At 43.4% G+C, this 16,481-nt stretch overlaps 5 protein-coding genes across 8 annotated transcripts; 3 read left to right on the top strand and 2 right to left on the bottom strand.

The window, feature by feature from the left end:
- Positions 1-191: 191 nt before the first annotated feature.
- Mppe (Metallophosphoesterase) lies at positions 192-2,922 on the bottom strand. 2 transcript variants are annotated; one of them, XM_017155545.3, is made up of 6 exons: positions 2,760-2,922; positions 2,450-2,699; positions 2,268-2,383; positions 1,947-2,209; positions 842-1,322; positions 192-781 (listed from the first exon to the last, which is right to left on the bottom strand). In XM_017155545.3, the coding sequence occupies exons 2-6, from the start codon at positions 2,473-2,475 to the stop codon at positions 594-596; spliced, it is 1,074 nt and encodes a 357-aa protein (XP_017011034.2). In that variant the 5' UTR covers positions 2,476-2,699; positions 2,760-2,922; the 3' UTR covers positions 192-593. The 2 variants fall into 2 exon arrangements, with proteins under 2 accessions (XP_017011034.2, XP_017011035.2); XM_017155546.3 differs by having other exon boundaries at positions 2,268-2,377.
- Positions 2,923-3,225: 303 nt separating this feature from the next.
- On the top strand, positions 3,226-8,927 carry pds5 (cohesin associated factor B pds5). Of its 3 annotated transcripts, none has more exons than XM_070213885.1 (14): positions 3,226-3,401; positions 3,795-3,904; positions 3,962-4,347; positions 4,413-4,620; positions 4,679-4,847; positions 4,915-5,656; positions 5,715-5,978; positions 6,038-6,131; positions 6,197-7,045; positions 7,110-7,246; positions 7,307-7,386; positions 7,440-7,705; positions 7,778-8,068; positions 8,133-8,927. In XM_070213885.1, the coding sequence occupies exons 2-14, from the start codon at positions 3,824-3,826 to the stop codon at positions 8,223-8,225; spliced, it is 3,660 nt and encodes a 1,219-aa protein (XP_070069986.1). In that variant the 5' UTR covers positions 3,226-3,401; positions 3,795-3,823; the 3' UTR covers positions 8,226-8,927. The 3 variants fall into 3 exon arrangements, with proteins under 3 accessions (XP_070069986.1, XP_017011006.1, XP_070069985.1); XM_017155517.3 differs by having other exon boundaries at positions 3,226-3,483; XM_070213884.1 differs by having other exon boundaries at positions 3,226-3,904.
- A 308-nt stretch (positions 8,928-9,235) lies between these two features.
- Positions 9,236-12,517, top strand: LOC108066851 (uncharacterized). Its single transcript, XM_017155542.3, has 3 exons — positions 9,236-9,713; positions 11,735-11,957; positions 12,017-12,517. Exons 1-3 carry the CDS (start codon positions 9,404-9,406, stop codon positions 12,117-12,119), a joined length of 636 nt encoding a protein of 211 aa, XP_017011031.3. The 5' UTR covers positions 9,236-9,403; the 3' UTR covers positions 12,120-12,517.
- LOC108066800 (uncharacterized) lies at positions 12,489-13,617 on the bottom strand. Its single transcript, XM_017155484.3, has 4 exons — positions 13,449-13,617; positions 12,975-13,391; positions 12,702-12,830; positions 12,489-12,643 (listed from the first exon to the last, which is right to left on the bottom strand). The coding sequence occupies exons 1-4, from the start codon at positions 13,459-13,461 to the stop codon at positions 12,489-12,491; spliced, it is 714 nt and encodes a 237-aa protein (XP_017010973.2). The 5' UTR covers positions 13,462-13,617.
- 128up (GTP-binding protein 128up) lies at positions 13,607-15,166 on the top strand. Its single transcript, XM_017155485.3, has 4 exons — positions 13,607-13,766; positions 13,910-14,030; positions 14,090-14,930; positions 14,991-15,166. Exons 1-4 carry the CDS (start codon positions 13,725-13,727, stop codon positions 15,091-15,093), a joined length of 1,107 nt encoding a protein of 368 aa, XP_017010974.1. The 5' UTR covers positions 13,607-13,724; the 3' UTR covers positions 15,094-15,166.
- Positions 15,167-16,481: the final 1,315 nt, after the last annotated feature.

The raw sequence follows: 16,481 nt of genomic DNA, 5'->3' as shown, positions 1-16,481 counted from the left end.
AAAAAGGTACTTTTCTGCGATATATGTTTTACCACAATTATTTATAAGTTATCCAGATTAATATTAAGAATTTATTATTATTAGTTTATGATATTTATTTAAATACTCTTTAATTTCCGTAGAAAATTCGTCCATTAAAATCTTTTACTTTAACAATTCTGTAAATATAATTAAATATGCTTTAAAACAAATTATTTTTTTCACCTTTTTCATAAATTGGTTTTATTTTAGATAATAAAGTCCTATATGTGGCTACAATACAGATTTTAAATAAGTAATTTTTTAAATTTTAAATAAAAAAATATTGTAATTGTGAAATAAATTAAATAAAAAAGTTTAATATGATATTTCGGATTAAAGGACTAGCACTATCGAGGTGGAGGACATGGGTTAATTTTTTTCCTAATTCAAAACTGGAATCATCATTTTTGGATTGTTAATTCACAATCAATTTCTATAGCTATTAAATTATAGGTACTTTTTGAATATAAGCTACATGACTATAAATACAATTTCAATCTCATATATTGTGGTTATTCGAGCAATTCTTGAGAATCTTAGGCTTATTGTCCGTGAGGAGTGGGAAATGCAGTCTAAAATTGAGGTATGGTCGAGACGCGATTGTAGAGCGTCTGCCGTTTGGCCACGCGGAAGGGGCAGCGGGTCATCATCTTGAAGACGACGGCCCCGCAGACTACGAATAGGCCCCAGAATACGTAGGTGAAGAGCAGGATGAAGCGATTTGGCTGCCACAGAACAGTGTAGCTCAGGTTAAAGTTTTCTAAAATCAGGATTAATATTACAACCTTAAATTAATAAGTAAGTCTATTTAAGAACTCACCTAATACCGCATAGCCCATGCCGATTTTGGACTTTCCCATGCGATACGAGCAGGTTGGCACCATGATCTCCAAATAGCTATGCTCCTGCTCCTTGAGAGCCTTCAAATCGAAGTGCCTCACGGCGTTCTCGTAGAAGTTGATCACCTTGGTAGATGGGTAGATAAATATTCTCGACTCGTGCCAGTGGCCAGAGAAAATGATATGTGGATCCAAGTCACTGATAATTGCCCTCAGCAAGGGTCCGCCGCCGATGAGCAGCGGAGCGTGCGATACGCCAATCCTTAGCCGATCGGCGTTGTTATCCCTATCCGGATTGGTAAAATCGAGCAGCATGCGGTTGATCTTGAAGAAGCGCAAGCGATTGTCGTAGTCAAAGAGGTCCTCACTCATGAAGGCGTTCTCGAAGCGTCTTTGGTTCGAGTTGGATATGTAGTCGCCGTTTTCGCCGCCAATATCGTTGTCACCCGGCACGTGGACGCGCTGAAAAAGGGCAGATATCATTCGGAACTATTAGACCTTAGGGCAATTCTTTTTGAAATTTAATATTCGAACAGCAATTGAGAATTTAAGAAAGAAAATTATACTATCAAACAAATCAAGATTAAACTTTTAATTAAAGAGATTTTTAAAAAAGAGCAGATATCATGCGGAACTATAAGACCTTAGGACAATCCTTTTTGAAATTACAAAATTCGAATAGCAATTGAGAATTTAAGAGAGAAAATTATATTATCAAACAAATCAAAATTAAAATTTTAATTATAGAGATTTTTGAAAAAAAGCATATATCTTGCGGAACTATTAGACCTTAGGACAAGCCTTTTTGAAATTACAAATTCCAATAGTAATTAAGAATTTAAACAAGAAAATTATATTATCAAAGAAATCAAGATTAAACTTTTAATTAAAAAGATTTTTGAAAATAGATAGCTGCCCATCTTGCGGAACTATTATACCTTAGGACAATCCTTTTTGAAATTAAATATAATATTATCAAAAATATCAAGACTAAACTTTATGGATTTCGTATCAAAATTGTGGTATTTTCAAAATAAAGAGATTTTTTGACTTGTAAATAGTAAAATAATCCCTAACTATCCTTACTTTTTTAAAGTTCTTGTTCTGGTAGATCCGCCTGAACCGCTGAACGTACTGCTTGTATTCCTGGGCCGTGGCTATGTTGCCCTCGTCCAGCAGATCGCCCAGGAAAACGATGATGTGGGGCTGAGTGAAAGCAAGAGCTCGCTCGAAGGTCTTGGCCAGATACCTATCCGAGTCGAACCTGGCCAAAGGACTGTGCGAGGATCGATCGTAGGAGTTTCCCAGGATCTGTGGATCGGCGATGAGCAGCAGGCGCGTGCAATTATCTAGGGTATAAATGAGCGTAGTTGGGTGTTCTGAATTAGAAACTGGGTTCCAGCCTACCTAGTTTGCAATCGATTGGCTGCCAACTGGACTGGGCCATGTAGTAGACTATAAACTCGTTGAAGAAGACCAGCAGCAACGTAAGAGCCACAAAGCCGCGGCACACTAATCTGTTTCTTTCGGGGATTACGAAGAGGATTAAGCGGTTGGGATGATGAGATTAAAACCCTATTTCGACTCACCTATTGACTAGGCGCAAGGAAGCCATTATCCCGGCTGCTTCACATCGGTTTGGATTGCTTGATTAATACTTTCGGTTGTCCTCTGGCAAATGCAATGCCTCACATAGCGTCTATATATAATCTATATTTAAATATGCACTGCCCATGCAATATTTACGTAAGCCTATTCATATTTCGGGAATGTTTAGCTTCTGCAACGGACGGCGGACAACAGGCCAATACCGCCGCATCACCGATTTCAGGGCACAAGCTAAATTGGATTAGAAAACGGAACATGTAGAAGGGCCGGAACATCGTGTTGGTCTTTTACCTTTCTCCACCGCCTTTTTGCCATGCGCGCCATCGGCTTTTGAATGCGGAGGATTCCGTTACTGCGTTCGCCGGCTGCAGGTGCCAATAATTGTGCAATTATCTTTATCTAATGTTTGCACTTTTCGCTTTTGGTGCGGCTGGGTGGCAACGCCACAGCTGTTTGCCAAACACAACAAACAGATATGGAGATGGGCGCGTGATTGAGTTTATCTAAGCGATAGATAAAACCAAAATGCACATATTTTCAAACCGATCTGCAATTTGGGGCCACAAAATATGTTGTCCATGTAAAGGTTTAACTGCCCATTTTAAATTCACTAAATAATTATTTTACCACTCGCTTTTCAAAATTATTTCCCGTTTCGTGACACGCAACACCAAACACCCACCTCTAAGCCCCAACAACACGTCACGTGCAAACAGCTGCAATGCAATCGGGTAATACCCGTTACAGCGCCTGGCCACACTCACCCGCGACATCTGGCAACGCTGCGAGGATTAATGGCGTGCCCACTCCGCATAAATGCTCCATAGTTTTTCTTATTTTTAACAACATACGCGCCGCAAAACAACGCCAGCGACCGAACATGTGTAAATAGCTGGCCACAGCGAATCCCATCCAGAGTGCAGTGATTTGCAGGTGCCGTGCGTTCTAGCGGTGGTCGCAAGCAGGGGTTCGCAAAATTGCCAAAATTTGTGCCGCCGCCTGCCCGTTGTGAAAAGTAAGATAGCGAGTGCCGAAAACTGCGTCGCCGATTACCGCTGGCATAAAGCATTATTGGGTAACTGCAGAGTGCGGTGCATTGGTGGCTCCCGATTTTTTGTTTGCGAACGAAAAAAAACAATATTGGCCAGTGCGTGTTTGGGTGCAAGAGAGTGTGCGTGCGTGTGCGTGTGCTTGTGGGGCCGTGTACGTGTCTGTGTGTGCGTGATGCCACCCTCCTCCACTTTTTCAGTGTTATTTTGAGGGTCGCATTTATTGCTCGGATTTGTTGCGCCTGCCACTGAAACCTTGGAATCGCCCGGCTTGCAGGTAACAACTGACTACCTTTGGTGGCGAGGATGGCGGACATAGTGTACCCCAATGGCTGTCGCCCGCTGGTCGAGGATTTGGGAACGGACGAGCTGATAAGGCGCCTCAAGGTGAGTAAGCCCCCCCTGAATAAATACCCAATTAAAGCATTCTCCTCTCTCCTAAAGACCCTCGCCAATGTCCTGCAGACGATGGACCAGGACGACAATCTCTACCAGCAGTACATCCCGCTGGCGCTCCATCTGCTGGAGGACTTCTTCATGCAGCATCCCTCCCGCGATGTCCAGCTGCTCATCGCCTGCTGCGTGGCGGATGTCCTGCGGGTTTATGCGCCCGAGGCGCCCTACAAGGAGCAGGATCAAATCAAAACTATATTTAAGTTCTTCATCAAGCAGCTGCACGGGCTGAAGGATCCGCGCGATCCCTCCTTCAAGCGCTACTTCTATCTGCTGGAGAACCTGGCCTTCGTCAAGTCCTTCAACATGTGCTTCGAGCTGGAGGACTGCCAGGAGATCTTCCACGATCTGTTCAGCACCATCTTCAAGATTGTCAAGTGAGATGAGCCTGTCCCGCTTTCCCTGAGACCCGAAATGCTCATGTGCTGTTTATCCTTTCCAGTGACCAGCACAGCGTAAAGGTTACCAACTTCTTCCTCGATGTGCTGAGTCCCCTCATCACAGAAGCCGACAACCTGTCGGTGGAACTGCTGGATCTCATACTGATTAACGTGGTAGAGCCCTACAAGTCCAACAACAAGTTTGCCTGCCAACTAACCGAACAACTCCTCACCAAAACGGGCGACGCTCTCGAGTCCACCATCAAAATGGTAATATTTGGTCTGCTTTCGGTGCTCCAGTTTGCTTAAACCCATCTCTGATCAATAGTTCTTCAACCGTGCTTTGGTCATGGACAAGCCAAACACGAAACTGTCCATAACAAACAAGATCTATGATATCATCTACGAGCTTAACCGCATCAATGCGGACCTGCTGTGCTCGGTGCTGCCCCAACTGGAGAACAAGCTGCTGTCCACAGACGATGCCGAGCGGCTGAGTAATTATTTCATCAATATCTTTCCTTATTTGCTTACTGATAAACGGATTTCCCTACGTTTCCACAGAGGCCACCACTCTTTTGGCCCGCATGTTCTCCGAGAAGGACTCGCAGTTGTCCAAGAAGTACCAGAGCCTGTTGAAGATCTTCTTCGGCCGCTTCTGCGACATCACCGAGCCAGTGCGCATCAAGTGCGTCCAGTCGTCCATGCACTTCCTGCTCAATCACCCGAATCTTCAGACCGACATCACCGAGAAGTTGCGGCTCAGGAACCACGATCTCGACGAGGTTGTGCGCCACGAAGTGGTAATGGCCATTGTGGAGACTGCCAAGCGGGACTTTACGCTGGTCCTCGAGGCTCCCGAACTCCTGGAGATCGTGCGCGAGCGGACGCTGGACAAGAAGTACAAGATTCGCCGGGACGCCATGAACGGGCTGGCCTACATCTACAAGCGGGCGATCTGCGAGCCCAACGATCTGAGCACGGGTCTCAAGGTCAGGGTAGACTGGATCAAGAACAAGATACTGCACGGTTACTATAAAGTGGGCCTGGAGGATCGCCTGTTGGTGGAGCGCCTGCTCATCACCTGCCTGGTGCCCTACAAACTGGCTCCCGAGGAGCGTATGAAGAAGCTGTATCATCTGCTGGGCGACCTGGATGCCAATGCCACCAAGGCCTTTGTAGAGCTGCAGAAGAACCAGATGAAGACTCGCAACACGGTCAGCGATTGGATCAAGCTTCATCACTCCAAGGAGTTCACGCCGCGCGTCCTCAGCCAGCTGAGCGCCAAGCAGGCCAACATCGCCAAGTGGGTTTCGCGAAAGTTATTCCCTAAGAAACGGTAACCAAAGTGCCTGTCGTTTTAGACTGCTTCCAGACCCTCTGAAGGCGGCCGAGTACCTCACCCAGTTTAGCAACAACCTGCGCAAGGATGCCCAGCTGCTGCGCTGCATCAACATTGTCCTGAAGCGCGACGTTAGCTGCCGCGAGTGCGCCGACACGATGGGAGTTCTGCTCAAGAAACTCGGCGCCCATGTCCACTCGAATCTGTACTACAACACCGTCAAGATGCTGATTGAGCGCGTGGCCTCAGTGATGGTGGACAAGGAGTCCATTGGCGTGCTGATTGGGTAAGCCGACTGATCCTAGCCTAATCCCAAGCTAAATCTTATTATCTTCCTTTTCATAGCCTCATTGAGCAGTGCATTGAGGGAGGGCCCATGTGCGAGGAAATAGGCATCTCGCCACAGGAGGCGGGCGAACGCGGACTCAAGTTGTTAAGCGTGAGTTTACAGATGATCAAAAGAAAGATAATGAAATTCAAATGTTTTCTTTATTGCCGTAACAGATGCTTTCCTACGTCTTCTCTGCTCACTTCTTCACCGACACCTCGCTGCGTCACTTGATTTCCCTGCTGAGCTACGAGCAGGATTATGTCGCTCCCCTGGTGCTGAAGACCCTCACGCATCTGGGACGCTACCAGCCACTGATTGACGACACCAATCCCGCGATTCTCGATGAGCTGGCTCCGGTGTGCAAGGACTTTGCTCTGATCGGCACCCCCAAACAGGCGAAGCACGCGGTGCGTTGTATTTTCGTAAACAGTCAGTCGTCGGCAGCAACTGATGGCGCAGGAAGTGGAGGATCGGGAAGTGCGTCCACCACTACCCAAACGGTTCATCCCATTTTCAACGAGATCATCGAGACACTGCGCTTGAAACTGACGCCAAACTGCGAGCAGCAGCGCACAAAGATCGTGACCTTGGGTCACATAGCCTACAACATGCCACAGGCCTTCCTCACGCCCATTAAGAACATGATTGCGCGTCGCATTGTCAAGGAGCTGCTCATCCAAGAGGTTCCGGCGCAGCGGGAGTACGAACTGCCCGAGGACAGCGACTGGTGTGCGCAAGAGGAACTTCCGCTGGACACGCTGTGCAAGCTGGATGCCTTGAAGGCCATGGCCCGCTGGCTTTTGGGACTGCGCACCGATGAACACGCCGCCCAGAAGACATTCCGAATGCTAGCCGCATTCGTCAACCAGCGGGGCGATCTCCTCGGCCAGAACCGCCTGTGCGGAGCCGAGAAATCCTGGTTGCGTCTGGGGGCGGCCTGCGCAATGCTCAAGGTGTGCGAGCAGAAGGGCGTAGGCGATCAGTACAGTGCCGAGCAGTATTTGCAGCTTTCCCAGCTGATGGTAGGAAAAGATATTACTTTTTCACCTAATAACAAATCTTAATGCCGTATTGTATTTTTTATAGGTTGATCCTGTTCCCGAAGTCCGGGAAATCTTCGCTCGCAAATTACACAAGGGATTGGGCCGAAGTCTGCCCAGGAATTGCCTGCCCCTGGACTTTATGGGCTTGTATGTGCTGGCTGGTCTGGAGACTGACAGAAAGTGAGTGGTTTAACCTGCCATTTAAGCCGCTTCGCAGTTACTAACAAATGATTTGAACAGATTACAAGACCTGGTGCGCCACTATGCGGAAACGGATGTAAACAAACGTCGGGAATATCTCAAGACAGTGGCTATGACATGTAAATGTTTTCATTTATTCTTGTTTTTTTATACTAATATAATTATATTGCAGCTCCCGACAGCTCAACGGAGTCACAATCACTTCACATTCTACCTGACTACATGCTGGCCTTCGCCATTCCGGTGCTGGTCCACGATCCCCGCTTCACGAATCACGAGGACTACGTCCAGCTGCGCAAAATGGAGAAGTGCCTGCGCTTTGTGCTGGAGCCGCTGATGGCCAAACGCGAATCGTTTGTCCACAGCTTCTACAAGCAGTTGCTGCAGTTGATAAAGCATCGCGAGTTCAGCCAGGGCTCCGACAAGCGCGACAATTATGTATGCCACCAAATCATTGGCCTCGTTGTTTCCCCCCTTTCTAAATCAATCTTGTATTTTTTCGGTTATCAGAAAATGTGGGCGCTCTGCGATCTCGCCATGTACATTATCGACTCGAAATTCAGTCCATTCGATGCCAACACAAACACATTCTCCATGCCGCTGGCCCTGCCAGAGATGTATTATAAACAGCCCGCCGTTGCGAATTTCCAAAACAACGAGGTCTATATACCGCTGGACGTGTATACGTTGGGAGTCAAATCGACGAGCAAAGCGGCCACGACGGCCATGACAACGTCGCGAGCGGCGGCAGTTTCAAAGAGGCCGGCGGAACCATCGATCCTGGATGATGAGAATCCGCAGGTAGGTTATTGAAACCTATTGAAAAGCCATAAAATATAACACTAATTATGGTAATTTTTTCCAGGAAAACAATTTATTCGACAACATAAGAGCGGCTGACACTACAGAGCCCATGGCCAAAAGAACGCGCGCGGGAGCTGCCTCAGCCAAATCATAGAAAAGGATGGTTCGAGCGCATACTTGTTAGTTTAGTTACGTTTAGTCTAGGCGCCTAAGTTAACTAAATATTTAAGGCGTAGGCAGAACTACGATAGTTGTTAAACCGACACTACCTAATACCTACATCATGCAGATCCATTTTAAACACCCAGAGAATCGAATTATTCAGTTTCGTGTGCATTTGTACCATATTCAATTTGTGAGATAGACCAAAAACACAAAAACCCGATAACGTGTCGTATATAATCTGTTAACCGCATCTTCGTAAAAGTAATTATTTATCATTCTAAATGTTTTACCCTGTTTTTTGATTGTGTCCGTTTCTTTATATTACCCTTAGTTCTAGAACTTATTGTATATCGAATAATTGAAAGAAAGTATATCGCGCATTAGTTGAGCTACGAAGTAAAGTAATGAAAACGTAAACAGAGCCTTATTAAGTAATTAAAATTAACTTTTCTATGAACTTTTAGTTAATATAATACATCATGCATAATACATAAACTTACCGCGTTAAATTCGACATGAGTGCATTGAAAATGCATTGAAACAGAGAATTGAAAATGTTGTAAGGATTGGAAAAGAAAACATAACAAAGATACAAATAAAATGAATACACACACATTTAACTATACGAAATGTACATTTAACTATTATTACTGTTTTTCAATTACAAATAAACATATGATTATTATTTAAATGTTGAAGCGGGATTCAGAAATTGTATAGTTTTACATGCATACATATATTCTATTAATGGTAGAAGATTTCTGGACTTACAAAGTTGGAAATCTACAAATTAACTATATCTTATTGCAATTGACAAATGATATCAACAATAAAATAACATTTTTCGATAAGCTTTTAATATATTTGCTGAAAAAAACGTTAGGCAAGGTAAGGGTTAAAGAAAATTAGCTGATCTCCCATGAACTATCGATAGGCGATATTCGATAGTTCAATGTGCAACGTTTGTGTGTTCACCCACCACTAGGTCGAATTGCATTTCTGCGTTGTTTTTTTTTCGGGGGTGTGACGTTTATTGTTGTTGTTTTCGTACCATTGTGAATTAAAACAACTGTTGTGGAACTAAATATAAAGTGAAAAGTTACCCGTGAAAGCGTTCTTACAAATAACTATAATTCAAAACAAAGCAGTCGCCGGCAAAACAACAAAATGCAGGTGGAACCAATCGCCCCTGGCTGTGACGTCACGCGCTGCCAGCCAGAGGAAAACAAAACCAATTGGATTTTCTCGATGGCAGCGGCTGTCAGAAGTAAAAAAGTCAGCAAACAGAACGGGCCTATTTTCACCTCTACGCCGAAGAGCTCCCATCCAAATCCAAAACTTCAAAAGTACGCGGGCGTTACTGAACCCACGGAAAAGGGGCGAGTGGGCGTGGCGACCGCCTTCGATCCGCTGCTCAAAAAAGTGGCCCTTCTCTTTGGAGCTCTAATCATTGGATACAAAAGCGTCATTTTAACCAGTAAGTGTGTCAAGTTGAGGGCTATATTGAGCGTTTATATATCGGATTTCTAATTATTTGTACAATATATACCCCCCTTAATAGCGGGGGTGGAAATTCAAGGTTGCAATTGTCGGCGGTGACGTCGTCTTCACTCGCTTTGTTTATATTTTCTCGTTTATAAATAGTTGAAGTTCGTGTGATCTCATAGCGGTGTTTATTCCCCCTGCAATAACCCCCAAATAGCGAAAAAAACGTCTATATAAAGAAGGCAAACAGTTTGTTGCGCATTTAGCCTTCTCATTTGCATACATACGTATAGCATTAGAAAACCTTAAAAGGCTTTGAGTGATTAGTTGCTTCATCTTTAAAGCAGAGAGTTATTAGTTAGTTAATTGTTTGCCCAACGGTGATTAGGTATTCGTCTTTGTTGAACCTAACGGTGTTTAGCACTAGGGAGTTTTCGTCACGCGACACATACATAAACGCATACGCGGTACCGCTAGAAAGCCCAGGAAAAATAACGAATTTTACATTTCTAACGATTCAGCAATCTAGCCGTTAATTTGCACTAGGGTGGCTCGACAATATGTAAAGGGAAATGTAAAAATGAGAACAGTCACAGAATTGAGCTATTAAGTTGACTACTCTGCCCAGCTGGAAATCAATTACACTGTGCAGCATTTTTAGTGCTTTTTAAATTTACCTCGATGGATGCTATATTTTTGGATTCGTTACGAATTCCCAAGATAAACTGCGTTTTCAAAAAAGTTCCCCGACGCAAGGATTCTTAGCAAAAGGACCTCAAAGTTCGAAAAATGCAGCAATTGGCCAACTTTCGGGAGCTCTCAGAGGCAAACGGATTCATGGTTTGATTCGATGCTAAAGTTTTTTAAAAGATACCTTCTTTATATTTCAAACCCCATACTTAGAATAATTTTAGGATTTTTTTTAAGGCAGAAATAGATTCCAGAAAACATAGTCAAAAAACTTAAAAACATACAGCTGCGGTCAAAATAGTAGTAGTGTTGCCGCCCTGTGTTTTTAAAAGTTTGTTGTTGTAGTTCATCTTCTTCTGGTGATATTGTATTGATTATAATTGTACTATTAGACTAATTGGATAAGAAAAGTGACAACAAAAAACTTTTAAAAACACATGACGGCAACACTACTACTATTTTGACCGCAGCTGTATACTTTTATGTTTTTTGACTATGTTTTCTAAAACTTGTTTCTCCCTTAATAAAAATCCTAAAATTATTCTAAGTATGGGGTTTGAAAGATAAAGAGTGTATCTTTTATAAAACTTTAGCATCTAACCAAACCATGAATCCGTTTGCCTCTGAGAGCTTTGGAAAGTTGGCCAATTTCGGAATTTTTCGAACTTTGAGGTCCTTTTGCTAAGAATCCTTGCGTCGGGGAACTTTTTGGAAAACGCAGTTTAACTTTGGAATTCGTAACAAATCCAAAAATATAGTATCCATCGAGGTAAATTTTTGATGCTGCATAGTGTTATTTGCCTTAAATTAATACTCAACAATACGATTGGAGAAAACAAAATAATAATAATAATGTAATTTCAAGATGGCAAAAATGTACACAATATAATAAAATTATTATTTGAATTAAACCTTTAAAATGTTAAAAATATTTTATTAAATATACAAAAATTTAATTGCTTAATGATTTTTTAGTTTCAACATATTAAAGTTGGAAATTTTGACTATGTTATATTCCTTCCAATAATTCGACCGAATAATATCTATAAAAAGATCAACCAATACCAGTATTTATTGATTTTCAAATGCATTTCCGTAAATGTTTTTTACTTATTTGGCACAGTTTAAGTGCTCTTGCGGCCAAAATGCTTTGAATTCCTCATAGATTACATTTCTTGCCAATAAATTCGGACCACCCTATTTATAAACCTTATTTTTTGACGTGTTTATCGTTATAAGACTGATAACACGGAAATCAATAGAACGACACTCAAACCGAGATACTAACGAGTTCTCTGTGCTCTCTTTCTCTTCTTTTCGCAGTGCCATACATCAGCGGCGACTCCATCCAGGTGATGAGCCACCAGGTGCAGAGTCGGTGGAACGAGACCTTGGTGTGGGCCACCAGGCACCAGCTGGGCTCCCGGCTGAGTCCCCTGCTGTGTGGCCTCCTTGTGGCCGCCTTCGCGTACGGAATTGTGTACTTGGACAGCGCAGTGCCCGGCGTAAATCCGCCCTCGCCCTTCTCGCCGCGTTCCAAGAAGCGGTAAGCTCTCGAGGAATTACCTTCCATATTCCACCACTCATACTATATTTCAATTGCAGTTTCCGCGATGAGAAGACCGCCTCGCTGCACTTGGGCTACTTGTGCGCCCTGTTCTGCGGATTTCTGGTCACGGCCTTCATGTACTTTGATCTGTACTCGTAGAACTGAATAGCCACTTCCTTCCACTTAGTCAAATAAGTCCACCAGTATTAGAATTTAATCGTCTACTTTGGAATTTGTATTTATTGTAGTCCCTGTAACAGTGCAATGCTCCCGGGAAGAATCACCTAGGGAGGCATTTTGAAGCTAACTTAGTTCCTAGGTATATCGTTCATAAGTTACTTACAAACTCTATAAATTATTCATGATTTCTGAACTACAAAAGTACAAAATGAAACATTTCACTGGTGATTTTGGGCCAGGACAGAGAAGCTTAAACTAGCATATTTCTATTTTGTGGAAAAAGTTGAATCGCCTGGCCCACAAATCACGGAAACTCTATATATATGGAAATACCTTACTAAAATATAATTACTTATGCACATTGTTTTGCATCAGAACATACGTTGTCACATTTTCGATGCGCATAAATTGTTGTTGCGAAAGAATATCGCTTACCTGGGCGATACTGAATATTTGCAGGCGATTCTCGCGAATAAAATGACCCACGAGATGAACAAAGCCGCCTGAAGATGGATCAAAAGTGGGTTCGAAAAGTTTGATTAGCAGACCTCTTCATCTTACCTGTGCTCCAAGTTTTCAAAACACCTTCGAAATCGTAATAAATGCCCTGGAGGATGGATTTCGAGCCGTCGTCACGCACGATTATAAGGTGTTCCCCACGTTTTCCCTCAAAAATGCGCAGCAATTTACCTGGAATTTTGAAAATTAAAATCGAATTTTTATATATTTTGAAATTTATAGGTAAAGATGTTTTAAGAAAATCCTTTAAAATAAATGTAAGGAAATGAAATTATAGAAAAACCAGAAAGTAAATTAAATTAAATCATTACCCACCGTAAACATTCCAAATGGCGTTTATATCTGGATTAATTTTGTGGGTTTTAAGACAGAAATCCACGCGACCGATCAAGCTTACAAGATTTCGTCCTGGCTTGGACATCGGGCAACTCGGCAACCCTGTTTTGTCATCCTTTTGGTCTGACACTTCGCAACGGGACTTTTCCTGGCTGCTCGGCGTTGGAATGTAGACAAACTCCTTTTTGGGTCGCATTTTGGGCTCTTCTTCCTCCGCAAAGCCATCGTACTTTAGTTTATTGTTTTTGCGACAGACACTTAATTTAGTTTGCCGCAATTGGCTGCTATTCTTGCGCAAAGCTTGAGCGGCCGTTGAAAAGCTGAGTTGCGAGCCATTATTGGCCAGTTGACCCTTGAACTTGGCCTGGTTGTTGGCCAGAGGGGTTCGGGGCTTGCCTGAAAGGGTAATCCAATCTTTGTATTATTTTAAAATAATTCATTTCTTTATTATACCTTTGGTGAACATTTCAGTGGAGATCAAATTGTAACGGCTTAATTCCAATTAGAGTGACCCTTCCTCAGTCTTTAAATTATGACAAAAATTTAAGAGCCAGTGCTGGGTAACGCCTATCAGTCTTTATTGCCACATTTCTGCAGATATCGATTCAATCGAATACATATCGATTACGGCTCCAACTGTCCACGCGAGAGTTTTATATTTTTATTTTTATATGCATATCTGTTGATAACTGGGGTTTTCTGTGAACCGGGGACAACTGCCAGCCAGCCATGAGCACAATTTTGGAGAAAATCTCGGCCATCGAGTCGGAGGTGAGCGGAAAATGGAGCACCTGGGCGATCGTACCGAAAACTAACCTGTCTCTCATCCACTTGCCCCGCGGATTCGGAATCCCCCTTCCCCCGGATTCCTCTTAAATCACCGGGTGTCTTGGATTTTCTTGGCTCCTTTGTAGATGGCCCGCACGCAGAAGAACAAGGCCACCTCGGCGCATTTGGGTCTGCTAAAGGCGAAGCTGGCCAAGCTGCGACGCGAGCTGATTTCCCCCAAGGGAGGCGGCGGCGGAACCGGCGAAGGTGGGTGCTCCAGCTCCCCTAGAAACCCCTTTAAATTAATCAAAATTCTCTCTAACCAGCTGGCTTCGAGGTGGCCAAGACGGGAGATGCCCGTGTGGGCTTCGTAGGGTTTCCCTCGGTGGGCAAATCCACCCTGCTCTCCAATTTGGCCGGCGTTTACTCCGAGGTGGCGGCCTACGAGTTCACAACGCTGACCACTGTGCCCGGCTGCATCAAGTACAAGGGCGCCAAGATCCAGCTGCTCGATCTGCCCGGTATCATCGAGGGCGCCAAGGATGGCAAGGGTCGTGGTCGTCAGGTGATTGCCGTCGCTCGCACCTGCAACCTGATCTTCATGGTGCTCGATTGCCTGAAGCCGCTGGGCCACAAGAAGCTGCTGGAGCACGAGTTGGAGGGCTTCGGCATTCGGTTGAACAAGAAGCCGCCGAATATCTACTACAAGCGGAAGGACAAGGGCGGCATCAACCTGAACAGCATGGTGCCGCAGTCCGAACTGGACACGGATCTGGTCAAGACCATTCTGTCCGAGTACAAGATCCACAACGCGGACATCACGCTCAGGTACGATGCCACCAGCGACGACCTGATCGACGTGATCGAGGGCAACCGCATCTACATACCCTGCATCTATCTGCTGAACAAGATCGATCAGATCTCCATCGAGGAGCTGGACGTCATTTACAAGATCCCGCACTGCGTGCCCATCTCGGCGCACCACCACTGGAACTTCGACGACCTGCTGGAGCTGATGTGGGAGTACCTGCATCTGCAGCGGATCTACACCAAGCCCAAGGGCCAGCTGCCCGACTACAACTCGCCCGTGGTGCTGCACAACGAGCGCACCAGCATCGAGGACTTCTGCAACAAGCTGCATCGCTCCATAGCCAAGGAGTTTAAATAGTGAGACCGACTTAATGTCTTGTTGCTTGTGCGGCTTTTCACCTTTTTATTCCTTTTCAGTGCGCTGGTCTGGGGCTCGTCCGTGAAGCATCAGCCGCAGAAGGTGGGCATCGAGCACGTTCTAAACGACGAGGATGTGGTCCAGATTGTGAAGAAGGTCTAGACTCTGTGAAACGGTTACACTCTGATTATTTGATGGCATTTTTTATTCGAAAATAAAAAACGAATGTGCTTTAGTTCTCTTTGGATTATTGACTCATTTCACTTAAAGCTACTCACGATACAAACAATTTGCAGCAAAAGTTTGCACAAATGTTTACAACTATGCCAATATTGCAAGAAAATTAATTTTTTTGTATGGATATTTCGTGGATTTACAAAAGAGATAAGAAAGGGGTTACCATTTTTTTCGCATGTCAGTGATTTCAATTTTGTATTGGAAAAGTAAAAAGCTACGTAACTAAACAAGACCCTGTAATGCGTCCTGCGATTCCTGCAAATGAGCGATTAGTCCTGACATTGCGTTTTTTAGCCACAGGTATGTAACATATTTAATTAACGTTTTTATGAACTTTTAATTAGTATGTAAATTGATGTAACTTAATTTTTTACAGGTAATTCATATCATCCTCTGATGTTTCTTTTTTGCATTCCTGTGAGTACGGTTGCTGTATATAAATGCCTGAAAAGGGAATATCTTAAAGTAAGAATGTAAATCATATATACATACATTTAATTTATTACCATCTGAAAGGCCAAGAACTGGCGAATTGGTAGACGAGTACACGTTATCAGGAGTGGAACAAGTAAAAGTGTCCTCGCTATCAATTTCCGCTACTTCTAAAATAGCTTTTTGAATTTTTCTGCGAAGCAGAAGTCTATTTTGGTGTGATTTCAACAATCTGAGCTCAGATGCAACGAAATCTCCAAACACCTGATGGTCATCCGCTGGCTTTCCGAGTAAGGCACTTGCCTTTTTAATAAGAAGATATTCGTCCTTAAGTACTATCTCGTTACATTTTCTTTTTTTTGCTTTCGATGTACTTGGTACGTCATCTGTTGTTAGTGACGAATTAGTTGGGCATGGTGCCTCTTCTGAGGATATTGTGTTAACGGCGCTTTCAATTAGTTCCTAAATATATGTGAAAAAGTGTGAAATAAAAATGTTAAACAAAATGTTAATAATTTTTGTTGAATTTTTTAGGTTTCCTAAAAATGCCATGGCAATATAAACATACATATACAAAATAAGTAATTACTACGATTCTATAAATTGTACTACTTACCAAATTTTGAATTTTAAAATTATTTCCGTCGTCATTTTTAATAAATTTAAGCGCATCGAAAAACTCCCATTTGCTGGTATAGTTGCCCGATGTACCTTGGCCACTCTTTTTTTTCTTCACTCTGCGCACCTCTTGCAAAAATTGAGTACGCAAATGATGAATTTTTGTTTTTATTTCATCATCACTTTTGTCTAATTTTTTAGCCATTTCGTGAAAAGCATTTTGCTTTTTATGTTTATTTCTATAGTCTGCTGACGAGACATCC

Source organism: Drosophila takahashii, chromosome 2R, assembly GCF_030179915.1.
Source record: "Drosophila takahashii strain IR98-3 E-12201 chromosome 2R, DtakHiC1v2, whole genome shotgun sequence".
NCBI classification, from domain to species: Eukaryota; Metazoa; Arthropoda; class Insecta; order Diptera; family Drosophilidae; genus Drosophila; species Drosophila takahashii.
This window is presented reverse-complemented; position numbering and strand designations above follow the sequence as displayed.

Coding starts and splice junctions, on each gene's coding strand:
- LOC108066851 (XM_017155542.3), top strand. CDS start 9,404: ATGCAGGTGGAACCAATCGCCCCTGGCTGTGACGTCACGCGCTGCCAG. Junction 9,714..11,734: donor CAAAAGCGTCATTTTAACCA/GTAAGTGTGTCA, acceptor TTCTTTTCGCAG/TGCCATACATCAGCGGCGAC. Junction 11,958..12,016: donor TCGCCGCGTTCCAAGAAGCG/GTAAGCTCTCGA, acceptor TTTCAATTGCAG/TTTCCGCGATGAGAAGACCG.
- Mppe (XM_017155545.3), bottom strand. CDS start 2,475: ATGGCTTCCTTGCGCCTAGTCAATAG. Junction 1,323..1,946: donor AGAACAAGAACTTTAAAAAA/GTAAGGATAGTT, acceptor GCCCTTTTTCAG/CGCGTCCACGTGCCGGGTGA. Junction 782..841: donor CATGGGCTATGCGGTATTAG/GTGAGTTCTTAA, acceptor TCCTGATTTTAG/AAAACTTTAACCTGAGCTAC.
- LOC108066800 (XM_017155484.3), bottom strand. Junction 12,831..12,974: donor CGCCATTTGGAATGTTTACG/GTGGGTAATGAT, acceptor TCAAAATTCCAG/GTAAATTGCTGCGCATTTTT. Junction 12,644..12,701: donor TTTGAAAACTTGGAGCACAG/GTAAGATGAAGA, acceptor ATCCATCTTCAG/GCGGCTTTGTTCATCTCGTG.
- pds5 (XM_070213885.1), top strand. CDS start 3,824: ATGGCGGACATAGTGTACCCCAATGGCTGTCGCCCGCTGGTCGAGGAT. Junction 7,387..7,439: donor CAAGACAGTGGCTATGACAT/GTAAATGTTTTC, acceptor ATTATATTGCAG/CTCCCGACAGCTCAACGGAG. Junction 7,706..7,777: donor CCGACAAGCGCGACAATTAT/GTATGCCACCAA, acceptor TTCGGTTATCAG/AAAATGTGGGCGCTCTGCGA.
- 128up (XM_017155485.3), top strand. CDS start 13,725: ATGAGCACAATTTTGGAGAAAATCTCGGCCATCGAGTCGGAG. Junction 14,031..14,089: donor CGGCGGCGGAACCGGCGAAG/GTGGGTGCTCCA, acceptor CTCTCTAACCAG/CTGGCTTCGAGGTGGCCAAG. Junction 14,931..14,990: donor ATAGCCAAGGAGTTTAAATA/GTGAGACCGACT, acceptor ATTCCTTTTCAG/TGCGCTGGTCTGGGGCTCGT.